General features: G+C 44.6%; 1 protein-coding gene across 1 annotated transcript in view; it reads left to right on the forward strand.

The window, feature by feature from the left end:
• Nucleotides 1-16,872, forward strand: part of KIAA1210 (KIAA1210 ortholog) — an 82,576-nt gene that overhangs the window by 64,921 nt on the left and 783 nt on the right. The window contains 8 exon segments of the mRNA XM_042782606.1: nucleotides 1,713-1,907; nucleotides 5,830-5,938; nucleotides 8,411-9,283; nucleotides 9,371-9,733; nucleotides 10,112-10,669; nucleotides 10,880-12,370; nucleotides 13,584-13,750; nucleotides 14,430-14,532. Of these exon segments, the coding sequence (XP_042638540.1) occupies nucleotides 1,713-1,907; nucleotides 5,830-5,938; nucleotides 8,411-9,283; nucleotides 9,371-9,733; nucleotides 10,112-10,669; nucleotides 10,880-12,370; nucleotides 13,584-13,750; nucleotides 14,430-14,532 (3,859 nt within the window).

Genomic DNA, 16,872 nt, shown 5'->3' on the forward strand with positions numbered 1-16,872 from the left:
AGGGTTTCCCAGATCCACAGACCTCCTTATCTTTCTCTATTGACCTTTGGCTGAAGCTGTGTAGGCCTCAGGGAGAATCACTAAAATCATGTAGGAAAGAGAGGAGTTAGCCGTGGAGCAAGGTTCAGTGGAAGCCTTTAACATAATTAATTCACTAGTTCAACAAACATTTATTGAGCAACTACTATATACCAAGGGCAGTTCTAGGTTCTGGGGCTACAGTAGTAAATAAAACGCATGAAAGCCCTACTTCATGGAGTTTATATTCTAATGGGTGTATGGACAACAAAAAAGGTAAATACACAAAACATACATATTAGACAGTGGTTAAAGTGCCAAGGAAAAAATTAATGCAGGGATTATGAAATATTATGGTAGAGGACAAAGTTTTTAAATAGTTTAGCTAAGGAAGATCTCACAGAGAAGATGATTTTGAATCAAGACCTGAAGGACATGAGGGAGCTAGTTACACACAGAACAGCAAGTGCAAAGGCCCTGAGGTGAGAGCATGCCTGGAATGTTTGAAAAATAGCAAACCCACAACAGTGTGGCTAGAACAGAAAGTGGTAGAAGATGTAGTCAGAGAGGCAATAGGGAGACAGACAGGTCATGTGTGGCTAATGGGAGCATGACTCTGCCATCCAGTCTCAAAACACCAGAACTCTAAGACCACCCTGAAGCATGAAAGAAGTTCAGCACAGTAAAACCAGAGTTATTACTCTGTTCTAAGGAATACACAAGCCAAATCTACCATATCAGCAAGAACAAAAAAAAAAAAAAAAACACAAATTCACTGCCATCTAGTCCATTTGACTCATAGCGACCCCTCCTTGGGTTACCAAGACGAAATCTCTATGGAAGTAGATTGCCCAGTCTTCCTTCTGAGAAGTGGCTGGTGGGTTTGACCCTCCTGCCTCCTAGTTAGCAGTCAAATGCCTTAGGCACTACGCCACCAGAGCTCCCGTATCAGGAAGAGGTGTTACATAAACTAATGGATGACAGTTGCATAAAGAAGTTAAGGAAGCCTTGGAATCACTCTTAATTTTGTGTGATTTACCCTGCAAAAGACAACTGTAGCATTTCTCCCACCTTTACCAGAATAGAAAACAGGATGGTGAGTGTGATGGGCCTATGTTAAGTCTCCAGGCATTGGAACCACACAGGTCATAAAAGAACCATATTTGCAACCAAGATAGTAGCTAATGTTATCACTGGCTGAATAGACAATGGTAGTGGGAAAATACAAAGAGATGTCAAAGCTGCAAATACCAAAGGGGTCCCTGACACTGTGCAAAGCCAGTTTGGAAGGAACTAGTGGGGTAAATACAAATTGGATTTTGGCCTACCTGCTAAATTACATCATTATCTGCTGGTGTCCAGGAGATAGATGGCTTATCTCCTGGTCTTCAGAGGGGTTTCTGCTAATACAGCTATCTGGAACATCTTAGGAATAGTTGGAATTTTGCTCTATGAAAAAGCTCCTACAGAGGAATATGAGGAGGTGTTCCAGAGCCAGTTAGTTTGGAGAGATGGGGGCCAGCCATAATGAGGACATAATGAAGCTGGAAGTGTCAGTAGAGCTGTAGGAAAAGGGGTCAGTAATTCATGAAGTTTTCTTCTTTAAGGAACTCTCCAGCCAGCAGACGGTCCAGCTTTTGCGACTGGTGATAGCATGTAGGGTTGACTCGTTTCTTTTCTCCCGCTCTCTCCAGAGCTCCTCTGAGACACCATCTGGACTCATTCGCTCACTGTCATTGGCCACACTTGCCTCTTCCAGCAGCACCCAGCTGTCCATTGGTTTCAGCACCCCAGCCACCACCCAGGGCTGTTTGGATTCTTCAGCTGCTCGACACAAGATGGCTCTAAACCCTCGGAAACAAAAGATCAAGAGGAACCTTCAAGTGACTGTAAGTCCTTCAGAAATCCCAGGAATAAATTCTTGTATAAATGCTTTGTACAATGAAAAATTGTTGTTGTTGTTGTTATGTGCCGTCGAGTCAGCCCTGACTCATAGCGACCCCTCCTTGGGTTTCCGAGGCAGTATCACTATGGAAGTAGGATTGCCCAACCTTCCTTCCGAGGAGTGGCTGGTGGGTTTGAACCGCCACCCTTCTGGTTAGCAGTCAAGTGCCTTAGCCACTATGCTACCAGAGCTCCCAATGAAAAATTAGTTCCAACATTTGCAGTTTGCTCTAGGGAAGTGGTATGGTTCAGGGGACATACCCTAGGTGATGATGGTGTTACGTACTATGGTATTGATTTAAATTCATAGCAACCCATGTGTTACAGAGAACTCCCCCATAGGGTGTCTAGGCTGTAATCTTTATGAGAGCAGATGGCCAGGTCTTTCTCCTGCAGAGTCACTGGGTGGGTTCAAACTGGCAACCTTTCATTTAGCAGCCAAGTGTTCAACCGCTGCAACACCAGAGCGCCTATACTCTGGGTAAGGATGCTGTGGTTGAGGGCACTGTTATGGGCTTGACACCCCCAGAAGGGTGAAAAAGCATGCATCTAATAGAGTGGGGGTAGCCTATCCATTTGGAACTTGTATAAAAGTGACTACAGAAAGCAGCAACAGTGACTAACCCCCAGAAGCTGCTTATTGGCTTAGCATCTGGGAATTCCCTCAGCCCTCCGTAGGGAATCTGCAACCCTAGCCCAGATCAGGATTGTTTTAGTTATTAATTAGATGACACTCATGAGTTACAAATGATAGCACTTCCACTCATTTGTAGGTGAGGCTTCCAGCAACTCCCAACATTCACAACTCAGCTATTAATCCTTCAAAAGATCATTGCTTTTAAAGGATTATCTGTGTGAGATCAAATTGACCACCGAAACTGGAAAGGATAGGTGAGAAGCTTAGGGGTCAGTGAGTTTGTGTGGATGGTGGTGAAACAATTCAGGTCATGTGACAGGCTTTGTGACATCTTTTTTACTCTGAGAGATCTTTTTTCAATTTTTGATGAAGATACACACACAAAAACAGACATCGGTTCAACAATTTCTACATATACAATTCAATGACCTTGGTTATGTTCTTCAAGTTGTGCCATCTTTCTTGATATCCTTTCCTGAATTGAAATCTTTACAAGAGCATATTTGTAAAGATTACAGGCAAGAAAACCCTATGGGGCGTTTCTACTGTCACATGGAATTACTATGAGTTGGACATTGACTCAGTAGCACACAACAACAACAACAGGTGTTAAAGAAGGATGGGTCAGTGAGTTGGAGAATTCACTCTGGTGGAAGATCCAGTCCCCAGGGATTCTGGGCTATAAGTAAAGGGCTGTAAGTCAGAGCTGGAAAATACTGAAAGATGGTGTAGAGCAAGCATTTTACAGGGAAGAACATTAAAGCATGAATCATTTGGGTGCTTGCCCAAAGTCAAACACTGAGGCAATATTAGAGCTAGGCTGAGAACGCAGTCCTCTGACTTCCAGCCCAGTAGTCTTTTCACCCACCCTGCTGCCTCTAGCTTCGACAAAGTACACATGGAAAGAAGAGTTGGCAAGGGCAGGGTGTGCAATTGAAAGGAGTCCTCTGTTGGTCCTAAGAGGATCTCCTTGGTTTGGTGTCAAGCAAGGGGTGACCAGTTACCCAGTTGACTATGTACCAAGTTCTAAACACACATTATTCCTGGACACCTCAGCACAAACCAGGGAGATGGAGAATGTTGGCTGAGGGAAACTTTGTTGTGACCCTGCTCTGGTTACCTAGTGCCGCTCTGACAAGAAATATACCACAAATGGGGTGCCCTTAACAAACAGGAGTTTATTCTTACATTTTGGAGGCTTTAAATCCAAGTTCAAGTGCCAGGCTCTAGGGGCTGGGTGAAAGCCCCGCAACCTTGGGGTCCAGCTCTGCCTCCTGTTCTTGGCCCACTGGAGCTATCCCTTCACTCGGATAGCCGCTAGCTGCTGAGGCTGAGAAGCCCCAAGGTTGACAAGTAAAAAAGGCACAGTCCCAATGTTACCAATCCACATGGCAGGCCATTAACTTAAGTCCATTGTAAGTCCCAAGTCCGGAAGAGCATAGCAGGCTGCTGAGCAACGACACGGCTACTTTCAGGGTCCAAGCATACCATTGGCTAGAGACCATTCTCAAAGCTTCTCATTATATACAGGAAGCAGACCACATACCCAAAGGCAGCTACTCAGCTGCTCATAGTAGATTCCACCATGGAGATGATTACCAGTCTCATCATAGGGAATACTACATCTAGCTGCCCAGCCACTCAACCAGGCCTAGCCAAGTTGACACACAAACATAACTATCACAGATCCTTCTTTCTCCCTTCTGATAACTTCATTTAGAAGAGTCCTGGACATCTCCATCTCCCATAGGGAGATGAGTCTATATAAAAGAGTCTAGGATCATTTATGACCCATGGGTTGCTATCACTTCCTCCCTGCTCTGAATGGCTTAGCTCTACAAGTCCCACAGGAAGTTTCTCCTTCTCCTTAATTTACTCACTGACATCGAGTCAGATCCGACTCATAGCAACCCCTCCTTGGGTTTCCGAGGCAGTATCACTACGGAAGTAGATTACCCGATCTTCCTTCCAAGGAGTGGCTGGTAGGTTTGAACTGCCAGCCTTCTGGTTAGCAGTTAAATGCCTTAGGCACTACACCACTATGGAAACTGAGAATCAGAGCATAACCTTCCCAAGGTCACACAGCTAGTAGGTGATTTGAACTCAGGCCTATCAGACCTCATTTACTCAAAAATGATTTTTAAGCTGAGTCTATTTGTTCAGGCACTTCAAATGGGAGCATATAATTTTGTAGATCTGTCTTTAATGGTGGGAGCTCTGGTAGCATAGTGCCTAAGGCATTTGACTGCTAACCAGAAGGCTGGCGGTTCAAACCCACCAGCCGCTCCTCGGAAGGAAAGTTGGGCAATCTACTTCCGTAGAGATACCACCACGGAAAATGAACGAGGAGTCTCTATGAGTTGGATCTGACTCGACGGCTGTGAGTTTGGGGTGCATGTTCAGTGTAGTGCTACCCTGACATTTCTAGAGCTGCACTGCAACTACCTGCAAACCTTGTTTATGCTCCCAATTTCAGTCCATTTGGTGTAAAGTGTGAACCCTTCATCTTTTGCTCTCTTCCTTCCCAACAAAACCCCAATATTCTCTTTTCTTTGGAGCTAGAAAGAAAGAATTCATGGTTTCACTAAATTCCCTGTAACAAAGCCAAACAAGATTTGAATTGGGCTCCCAAATCTGATGAACCAAATTTGAGAATTCCAGTGTTGCCAGGGGCATGATTGTTGTCAGACCCAGCAACCCCATGTTCAGATGTATGGCCTTCCACTTGTGGTTCATTGGTTTCCAGGATGTTTTAGCATGGCATTCAGTGATCCAATCAAACCAGTTGCCAGTCAAATCAATTCTGAATCATGGTGACCCATGTGTGTCAGAGTAGAACTATGCTCCATGGGGCTTCAATGGCTGACTTTTCAGAAGCAGATCACCAGCTCTTTCATCCGAGGCACCTCTGGGTGGACTCCAACCTCCAATCTTTTGGTTTGCAGCTGAGCAGGTTAACTATTTACACTACCTAGAGACTCCTCTAGAGACCAGAAACTCTAAAGCTTTTGGAAGTTTGTTTGAAACACTTAGAATGAGTAAAATGATCACCAGGGACCTCTGATTAGATGCCTTTGGAAAGAACTTCCATCTTTAATGATATTGTTAAGCTCTCAGCAGAGTCATTTGGGTATCAAGAATGTTCTTCCAATGTCTGTTTCTTTGGCAGTCCTGAAAGGGCAGGTGGAGAACACTTCAGTCTGATTCAGACTCATCTCTTCTTGTTTTAGGTGGAAGCAAGCCAGGAGGAGCCAAGCCTTCCACTGGCCTCTGATGAAGAGAAGAGTACAACCCAAGCCAAAGAAACTGGCCAGAAGAAGCCCAAAAAAGACAGTGCAGGTTGGCACATCTTCACCCTCATCCAGAAACATGTATTGTGAGCTTAATTGCACATGACAAGAGCTATATAATGAAGAACCTGCTCCTCTTGGTTCTCAGAGAACTTTCCATTTAAGATGCATACTAAGGTGGTCCAGCTTTTTCTATTTAAACTGCTTAATAAATACAATTGCCACTTGTATTGATTATTGTGTAGGGTTTAGGTAAAGGTGATACCTGATTCTATTTTATCTAAATGAATTTCCAAACATGGAGGTGTTTGTTTGTTCGTAATTGTGTTTTATCCTCTCTGAGTCTGCTATATATGTTGGATTCCTCAGTGAGCCCAGTTATCTAGGGCAGTGAGTGACTTCCTCCTTCAGAGAGCCCCCTCAACAACAGAACCAGACAAGAATAACAGAGCTAGCCCCAAACTCCCATTTCAAAGTCGCCTTTCTCTTCTAGTAGAGAGAAAAGGTCTTGTATTAACAGTGAAACCAGTTCGTATGTCCATGGGCAGCTGCAGACAGATGTTCTTGGCAGCCAACACATATCAAATCCTCAAACAACAAATACCACCAGAGTAAAAATTGTGTGTGTGTGCATGCACGTGTGTGTATGCACATGCACACAGATGTGGATAATGGCTTTAGCTGATAGAAAGCTCATTTCAAGCAGTATTTGGTAAAACAAAACTCCAGTTCCACAAATTAAGTTGAAGAGTTATTTTATGTTTTTGCCACACAGGATTTCACACATGGGCTCTGTTCTGGTTACCTAATGCTTCTCTGACAAGATTACACCACAAATGGGATGGCCTTAACAAACAGGAGTTTATTCTTACAATTTGGAGGCTTTAAGTCCAAGTTCAAAGTGCCAGGCTCTAGGGGCTGGGTGAAAGCCCCTCAACCGTGGGGTCCAGCTCTGCCTCCTGTTCCCAGCCCACTGGAGCCAAAGGCATTTCTTCACTCAGACAGCTAGCTGTTGGCTGCTGAGGCTGAGAAGCCCCAAGGTTGACAAATAAAAAGGCATAGTCCCGATGTTACCAATCCACACGGCAGGCCATTAACGTAAGTCCCAAGGTCGGCAGAGCATAGCAGGCTGCTGAGCAATGACATGGCTACACGCAGGGTCCAAGCGTGCCAATGGTTAGAGACCACTCTCAAAGCTTCTCCTTATATACAGAAAGCAGACCACATACCCAAAGGCAGCTACTCACAGTAGGTTCCACCATGGAGTTAATTACCAATCTCATCATGGGGAATACTACATCCAGCTGCCTAGCCACTCAACCAGGCCCAGCCAAGTTGACACACAAACATAACCACCACAGGCTCCAAGACAAACCGAACCAAACTAAACCCACTGCCATCAAGTCAATTTCGACTCATAGCAACACCCATTGGGTTTCCGAGGCAGTAAATCTTTACGGAAGTAGATTGCCCAGTCTTCCTTCCATGGAGCAGCTGGTGGGTTTGAACCGCCAACCTTCTGATTAGCAGTCAAATGCCTTACCCACTGCACCACCAGAGCTCCTTTGAGCTCAAACACAGGATATTCTTAAACACATTTTCCCGTGAGAAACAAACAATCATACACATACACACACACACACATATGATAAAAAGAAATTAAATGAGTAATCTTTTTTTACTTTCTTTTTATCGTTTTCATATTTATTTTTAATAGTTATCCCTTTTCACCCATAGGATAGAATCAAGTCAGCGTAAATAATGGGAGTGGTTTAGAGTGTAACCAGCTACGCTCAGCACTGTAGGCTGGATATGAAACCACTAGATGGAGCTAGAGATGCAGCGGATGATGAGGGAGGAAAGGCAGCCGGGGGCCCTCCCACTTGGCAATCAGACTAGAGAGGGAGAGGAGCGGTATGTGTTGTTGCCGTGTGCTGAAACTGAAGCCTGTGACTGATGTTATTGTTATAGCTTTTCAAGAACTGCTTTCTATGTATAATAGCACATAGGATTATTTTAATACAGAAGAGAAGAAAAAGAGGCCATAATCCTTCCTCCCAAATAACTCTCATTGATGCCTTTCTAAAAAAAATTGAGCAACATGCACATGAGATGAAAATTCGAGCCATTTGCATAAAATATTAAGCAGAAAATACAAACATTCATTACAAATAAAAATTTCTCTCCTCTCTGCCCCAGTCAGTTTCTTCAAAGGTAACCATTGTTACAAGTTCAAAAATAGCCTTTTGATGTGCGTTGCACACCTAATGGTAAATGGAAGTGTTGATAAAATGGTGAGGAGTCAACCCTAGAATCAGTTCAGAAAACTGGTATTACCCTTTGATTTAAAATTTTTCAGGGGAAGAAGGCTAATAGTGACCAAATTTCTCTCTATCTTCTGTGTAGCTCTTTCTTCCTCTTAAGAAATTCAATAGCAAATGGGGACAACTGGGACAGGGCAGAGCATTCTTATTTAGGAAGTCAAAAGCACACATATTTTTCCTTATTTATATTGGTACAGGTCCCTCGAGCCAGAAACAGAGCAACAAAACTGAGATTCATGATAAGAAGACAACAGATCAGGCTTCAAACACTGACGCTACTGGGAGTCAGGGCTACCCACTGTCAGCAGCACATAGAAGAAAACGTGGAAGGAAAGAATTCGTTTCTTCAGGAATGAGTGAGTGTGGACCCAAAGGAAGAAGCATCAAAAAATCCAGTCAAGGTCATGGCCAAGGAGATCAAGCTAGGCCCCTGTCTGCCATGATTCTGGCTAAGGATTGCCCTCTCTGGCACCTGCCTTTGAAGAAGCAAGTTATGGAGCAACCCACAACTCCACAAGTGGAAACAGCTACCCCTCAAGAGTTGCTTTCAGAGAAAAGTGATACAGGAAGGAAAAATGGCAGCACAGATGATGGAGGCAAAAAAGCATCAGCACTGCAACCCCTACCTAAACATGTGAAAGAATCCATGGTTAGTGGGCCACCACCATATAATGAAGATAGGGCTTCTGGAGCTGAGAAGACAGAAGACAGAGCTTCTCTTTTACCAGTAATGGCAAGTCCTTCTACAACCCCGGCAGATGTCGTTCCCTCAGTGAGCGTGGGGGCTCAGGCATTTATGGATCCTTCTCATGTTCAGTCAGAAGGGAAAGCAGCTTCCAGCTTTGATCCACAAAATGCCAAATTTAAGATGGAGTCAGACCAATGCACCCCAACTATCTGCAAAGAAAATTCTCCTGGAAATGTGTTCCAGGCCTTTATAAAAAGTGCTCCAGGTACAGCAAGGGCTGCTAGGGCAAGAAGAGGCATTTCTGCAGAAAAGCTGCCTCCTAGAAGACCTTCCCAGGCTTTGGAGAGGCCTAAGGACCGTCAACAAATCTCAGATTCAGAGAGTACTTCAGAGAAAGAGAGTGATTCTGAGGAGTACCTGGATCCTGGACGCTCTTTCCAGGACTTGGGGAAGTCTGAAGATGAACAAGAAGCCTCCTCAGAGTTAGAGAGTACTCCAGAGGAGGGGAGTGGTTCTGAGGAGCAGCAGGCCACTGAACACTCTTTCCAGTCCGTGAGGAAGCCTAAAAATGGACAAGAGGTCATCTCAGAATCAAAAACTTTTGTTGTGGAAACAAGCACTTCTGAGGAACAACTTGTTCCCAGATGCCTTTCCCAGGCTCTGAGAAAGCCTGAAAATGAAGATGTCTGCACAGGATCAAGTAGTTATGTTAAAAAGGACAATAATGCTGAAGATTGGAGCAGTTCTGAGGAAAACCTGTCTCCCAGATATACTTCCCAAGCCTTGGGAAAGGCTGAAGACCAACAAGAAGTCTCCTCAGTTTCTGAGGGGAGTATTTCTGTGGAGCAGCCACCAACCAAATACCTTTCTCGACCCTTTAGTAGACCTACTGTTCAGCGACAAGTCTCCTCAGGTTCCGTGAGTGCTTCTACGGAATGGGGTAGTTCTGTGAAGCCACGGGTGAGATCTAAATTCAAGCAACAAGTCTCTGCACATCAAGAGAGCATTCCTGTTGAGTGGGACATTCCTATGAAGCCACTGCCTCCCAGAGTCTCTTCTAAGCGTCTGATGATGTCTAAAGTTAGGCACCAAGTCTCCTCAGGTCCAGAGAGTGCGACTGTTGAAGGGACTATTTTTATGGGACCCATGCCTCTCAGTCATCGTTCTCAGCCCCCAATTAGACCAGTAGTTGAGCAAGAAGTCTCTGTAGGTCCAGAAATGACTGCTGCTAAGGAGGGCATGTCTATGCAGACACTGTCTACTAGATCTCCTTCCCAGCCCTTGGTGAAACCGGTAGTTGAGCAACAAGTCTCCTCGAGTGCAGAAAGTGCTACGGTTGGGGAGAGAATTTCTATGAAACCATTGCCTCCCAGAAGTTCTCTTCAACCATGGGTGAGCCCTAAAGTCGAGCAACAAGTCTCTTCATTTCCAGAAAAAACAGTTGTTGAAGGGAGCATTTCTATGGAGCAACTGCCTCCTAAACTTTTCCCCCAGTCATTGATGAACCTTAAAGTTGAGCAAAAAGTGTTCTCAGGTTCAGAAGATGTAGCTGCTGAGAGGATCATTTCTGTGGAGCCTCTGCTCCCCAAATATTCTTCCCAGTCCATAACAAATCCCAAAGTCAAGCAAATGTTAGAGAGCACTGCCGTTGAGGAGGGCATTTTGGTGGAGCTGCTGCCTCCTGGATGCTCTTTCCAGCCCTTGATGAGGCCTAAATTCCAGCCACAGATCATTACCCTAGATGCAATGAGCACTTCTGCAGAATGGAGTGGTTCTGTGGGGTCGCTCCTTCCCAGGCGTCCTTTCCAGTCCTGGGTGCGACCTAAATTAGAGCTACAAGTCTCTGCGGGTCCAGAGAGTGCTGCTTTTGAAGGAGACATGCCTATGGTATCACTGCTTCCCAGACATCATGCTCAGACCCCAATGAGACCAATCATCAAGCAAGAAGTTTCCTCACGTTCAGTGAGTGCTTCTGCAGAAAGGAGCGATACTGTGGAGCCAGTGCCAACCAGATGTCCTTTCCAGCCATTGGTGAGCCCTAAATCTGAACAACAAGTCTCTGCAGGTCCCGAGAGTGCTGCTTCTGAGGGAGACATGTCTATGGCATCGCTGCCTCCCAGACATCCTTCCCAGTCCATTGTAAGGCACAGAGTCCAGCAAATTTCCTCAAGTTTTGAGAGGGCTGCTGTTGCGAGGGGAATTTCTAAGAGGCCACTGCCTCCCAGATATCCTACCCAGTTCTTAATGAGGTCTAAAGTCCAGGAAATGTCCTCTCGTCTAGAGAACACTGCTGTTAAAGGAGGCATTTCTAAGAAATCGCTGCTTCCTGGGCGTCCTTCCCAGTCATTTGTGAAGTTCATGGTACAGCAAATCTTTTCGGGTTCAGAGAACCCTGCTGTTGAGAGGAGCATTTATGTGGATCCTCTGCCTCCAGATCATTCTTCCAAATCTTTGTGGAGGCCTAAAATCGAGCAGCAAGTTTTCTCAGGTCCTCAGAGTGCTGACATTGAGGAAGGCATTTCCATGAAGCCGATGCCTACAGAGTGCCCTTTATTGTCCTTGGCGAGGCTTGAAGATCAACCCGAAGTTTCCTCAGGTTCACAGAATGCACCAGAGAAGTGGAGCAGCTCTAAAGAGCAAATGCCTTTCAGACACCTTTCCCAGGCCTCGGGAAAGCCTGAGCACCAGCAAGAAATCCCAGTTTCTGAGAGCTTTCCCAAAGAGGGGAGGAGCTCTAAGGAGCAGCTGCCTTCCACATTCCCTTTCCAAGCCACAGATTTCCAGCCACAGATTTCCTCAACAGGGTCAGAAAGTGTAGCTATAGAGTGGGGTAATCCTGATATGCAACTGCCTCCCAGGCGCCCTGTCCAGACTTTTGGAGATCCTGAAGAAAAGCAACAGATTCGTTCAAGTTCTGTGAGTGATACAGCTGAAGGAACCATTTTGAAGAGTGATCCTGGCAGCCAGTCCTTACCAAGAGCCCCAGTTTCTCCAGACAAAATCGAGAGACAGAGCCAAGGCTCCGAAGACCTCACTAAGTATGCCCCATCCCTTGCTAACAAACCTCTGACATTCACCACTGATCCTGCCCAGCAAGCAGCCATTTCTGGAGGCCTTTGCTCTAAGAAAGAAGTTCTCAAGAGAGATGATAAAAATCATGACAGGGATCCAAGGTCACCTACCAGTAGGGCTAATGTTGAAAAGGTTTTTGGAGTGAGACTGAGAAGAATCCCTTCCTTGCAGAAGTATAAGAGAAAGAAACAAGATGGTTTTACCAACCTTCCGACAACCTCTTTGGACCTACCTTCAACATCCATATGGAAAGAACACCGAGTCAGAAGAAACGCTTCCCAGGGGTGCCTGAACGCCTCACAGAACCTCACCAAAGTATCTGAATTGGCAAAGAACCAACAGGTGGAGCCCAAATCTGAAGATGAAAACAAGAAACCACCTGTTTTCAAGATCCCAGGTGAGACTTCCACTTCCCAGAAGGCAAGTAGGTTCCAAGTGGAGGGAGGAACTGGAAATCAAAGTCTTGGATAGGAGGAAGTCTGTTCTAGCTGTGTCCAGTGAGTTGTTAATTTAATAGGGCGGGCTTGTGGATTTGGAGGCAGAGTAGTACCCAATTCTAGATTAATGGATTTGGAGGTGATTAATTTTGACTCTTTCCTTTTCCCAAAGGAAGCCTCTGGATACCCATCCACATTCTGAAATGGACACATGATCATCTCCCTGTTCCCCCCTTTCCTCCTCTTCTGTATACCTTACATTTGGATGGAACTTTAGGCTTTTCTCAAACTACTTTTACATGTATTATGCCTCCCCAATACCATGTGGATTTTCAAAGCTATCTCATTAATAGAGAAATATGCCTAGACTCCCAGCCTGAAATCTTAATTTAATATAAATGTTTCTACTTTTATAGCCTTTTCACTCACCCAAAATATCTGAGAATCTAGATCACAGTGACCTTTTAAGCACTAGTCTCTTCCAAAACCTTCATTTCTTCACCCCCACTGTCACATAGTCTTGTACATATGTCTGTAAGCACACTCATGTATACACACACTTGCATAAAATACTATGTTTTTTTCCTTGAGACTGGAGGAATGACATCAATGGCCTGAGCCTCTGGCCTTCTAAGAATTTTCCCAGCCCATCTGGCAACCACTGTCCTAACTTTATTTTTCCATTGCCATCCAGTCGATTCCAACTCCTAGCGACCCTATAGGACAAGATAGAACTTCCCCCACAGGTTTTCCAAGGCTGTGATCCTTATGGAAACCAACTGCCCCATCTTTCTCCCATAGAACGGCTGGTGGGTTCTAACTGCCCGCCTTTCAGTTAGTAGCTAAGCTCTTAACCACTACACTACCAGAGTTCCTTGACTACCATGATTTAGGAATGAGAAAAGGATGGGCAAGGGAGGGAAAAGGATCAGTAAGGGGACAATATGCCTGGGTAGTTAAGAAATAGCACTTCCTGTCTACTAAAGGAACTCCTGCTTCACCAGATTGGGGGGAGGGGGAGCACCAGAGAAAGAGGCCCGTCTCTACTTGATATCTTTCTCCTGGAGCAGTTAACAAGGATCTAGTTTGGGATGTGATTGTGAGTAGGCCCCAGCCAGGCTTTGAACCCTACTTGCCCTGCGGCAGTTTTAACTTTTTTCATTCCTTCCTCAGAAAAGGCTTCTGGTCGACAGTCAGATCATGCTGTCTCAGAACCAGCTTGGATAACCATGGTAAAGCAGAGAAGGAGGAGAACTTTCCCGGCCCAATTTTCTGTGAGAGACGTGAACACTAAGAAGGAAGCTGAGGACAAGGCTAAGCCTAAGGAGCCTCAATGCAGGGTATGACCTGGGGCAGCCCTAAAAACACTCCCAGACCTTTCTGGAGTCACTGAGTACGCTTCCACTGGGAACCCTGTCAGTCCCGCAGCTCTCCATCTGTGCCCATTCATCAAGGCAGGAGTAAGCTTAAGAGGGAAGAGTCACCCAAATCACAATAAATTAAAAAAAAAAAAAAAAAGAGGGAAGAGTCATGTTTTGTACTTAGATATGCCCTGCTTTATGCTCTTAAAGAGTTTATGATGAGTAATGAACATGGGGAGATTTTGTAAAGCAAATCCTATCCTAAAAACTCTAGAGGTGGGTTCTTAGAAAATGAGAAATAAGGTAGTTCTCAAGTTAAATAATTCTCATGTTATCCTGTTTGTATATATGATTAGAAAACCTTTATTTTCAGGTCGGTAAGGTGGTAAATTAAGCCAGTTTAGGTCTTGTGAACCTAAATTCCAAACCAAGGGGCTCTCAATGCGATTTCTTTGCTCTGTCCTCTGTCCATCTATCCATCTATCCTTCTGTCCTTCTATCTCTTTATTATTTCTCACTTTACTTTTGACCATTATTGAACTCAGTGATAATCCTCAACTTTGTGGACACAGCGTGCACCCTGTGGTCTTCTGAATAAGGAACTTGCTGTTTTCATGTCAGGACTCACAAGTTTTCTGTTTTCTTTGTTTTATTCAAGGGAGCTAACTCTTCAAAAGAAAATGAAGAAAAGATTTGTGCTTCCAATGTCTACAGACAGGAGAAGACGGCACTGCCAAAGCTACCAAAGTCTACCAAAGCAGGTAACAACTTAGATCTACCCCCACCCCAAGCAGATAATCCTAGCAGAGTGTTGTGAAACTTGCAATTTCAAGCTCAGGCAATCTATGCCTCTTGCACCCCAAATCAGCATCATGATTCTCTTGGGGCCCTTCCATTAGATACAGATATTAGGTTGTTATAGGAAAATTCCATGTTTATGACTAATGTAACTCCAGTGTGTAACTCTCCTTCATTTACCCCACACGGGAGGTAGATAGGCAAAGCACTGTGATCACTCACTAAAATGTTCCTGTGGCTGGCTATGCAGGAAGAAAGTCCCAGTCACTTTCCAGTTCACAGCAAAGCAGTACTTTTGTCACCTTCCATATTCCCAATGTAACTATTAAAAAGAACTCATTAGACGAGTTCATAGGCCTTGAGTCCCTGGGTGGTACAAATAGTTAAATACTTGGCCATTAACTGAAAATTTGGAGGCTTGAACTCACCCAGAAGTGACTTGGAAGAAAACCTGGCCATCTGCTTCTGAAAGGCCATAGTCATTGAGAACCCTCTGGAGCATAGTTCTACTCTGAAGCACATGGGGTTCCCGTGAGTTAGAATCAACTCGACAGTAACTCGTTTATAATGGCCTAGCTCTGGTGTCTTAGTGGTTAAAGCATTTGGCTGCAAACCAAAAGGTTGGCAGTTCAAACTCCCAGCCACTCCACAGGATAATGATGATGCAGTCGGCTTCCATAAAGATTGGCAGCCATGGAAACCCTATGAGGCAGTTCTATTCTGTCCTACAGGGTCACTATGAGTTGGAATCAACTTGATGGTAGTCAGGTTTTTTTGTTTGTTTGTTTAGTGGTATTGAATTGAACCAGTTTTTTCACAAAATGCAGATGTCTCTAAAGATTTGAGAGGTTTGTTTCAGCCCCTGTGTAGTCTGAGAAGGAGCTCTGGTGGCATAGCAGTTAAGGCATTTTGGCTGCTAACCAAAAGGTTGATGTTTCAAACCCACCAGCCACTCTGCAGAAGATAGATGAGGCAGTCTGCTTCTGCAAAGATTTATAGCCTTAGAAACCCTATGCGGGTCACTATGAGTCAGAATCGACTCAATGGCAGTGAGTTTGGTTCTGGAGGTGATTCTAATGTGTAGCCAAGGTTGAGAACCACTAGTTGAATCTAAGCCACGGAGTCAGTCAGCCATAAGGCATGACAGGGAAGTGCGTGAAATTGGAGGTAGGAAGGTGGTAATCGTCTTGGCCAGGTCAGTTGGTACTATGTTGTATAGCATATTTTACTGTGTGCATCTATCGAATCATTAGCTATTTCACAGGTTGCCATAGATTGGCAAAATACAGATACCAAAAAATCTATTTCAATTCCAACTCATAGAGACCATTTAGGATAAAGATGCAAATCTTTGTGTTTTTTTTTTCCCTAACTTTTTATTGTGATTTGGGTGAAATTTTAAAAGGAGATTCGTTTTCCATTCAACAGTACATATACACATTTTTTTGTGTGTGACACTGCTTACATTCCATGCAGTGTAACATCTCACCTCCAATTTCCTCCCTGTGATTACCCTTTCCTTGTGTCCTACTTGCCTATGCATTCCTGCCTCCCTACCTTTCACCTGGTGTAAATGCTGCCCTTCTCATCTCCCATGGTTGATTGTTCAATTGTTCTAGGAAGTGCATGTCCCTGGTGCAGGTGTTCAGCTCCTAGGCCTGTCTATTGTTTGCCTGGGAGTTAAGCCTTGGAAGTGAGATTAATTCTAGGCCTGAAGGGTGACTCAGGGCCATAGTCTAAGAGAGATGTAACTCTTTATGGAAGCAGACTTCCTCATCTTTCTCCCGAGGCTGGTAGATGTGAACTGCCAACCTTTTGATTAATTGCCAAATGCTTTACCTTATTTGAAATTAAAAAAAAAAAAAAAAACTGATTAGATGACATACAGTATCATTCCCTTCTTGTCTCATTTCAAAACTGTAAGATAGGACCATCCAATAATAATGTTCCAAAGACTGACAGTTAGGACTGTAAGTATTACCTCTCAGGCCTTGCTGTGTCCAGGTTCCTGTGGCCATGTTGTTGTTGTTGCGTGACACTGAATCAATTCCAACTCATTAAAAAACCCAGAAATCAAACCCATGGCCATCGAGTCAATTCTGACTCATGGTGATCCTATGTTGTTGTTGTTGTTGTTATTTGCCGTCGAGTCAGCCCTGACTCATAGCGACCCCTCCTTGGGTTTCTGAGGCAGTATCACTATGGACGTAGGATTGCCCAACCTTCCTTCTGAGGAGTGGCTGGTGGGTTTGAACCACCAGCCTTCTGGTTAGCAGTCAAGTGCCTTAGGCACTATGCTACCA

Source organism: Orycteropus afer, unplaced genomic scaffold (genome assembly GCF_000298275.1).
Source record: "Orycteropus afer afer isolate SDZICR_OR568_19922 unplaced genomic scaffold, OryAfe1.0 scaffold00387, whole genome shotgun sequence".
NCBI classification, from domain to species: domain Eukaryota; kingdom Metazoa; phylum Chordata; class Mammalia; order Tubulidentata; family Orycteropodidae; genus Orycteropus; species Orycteropus afer.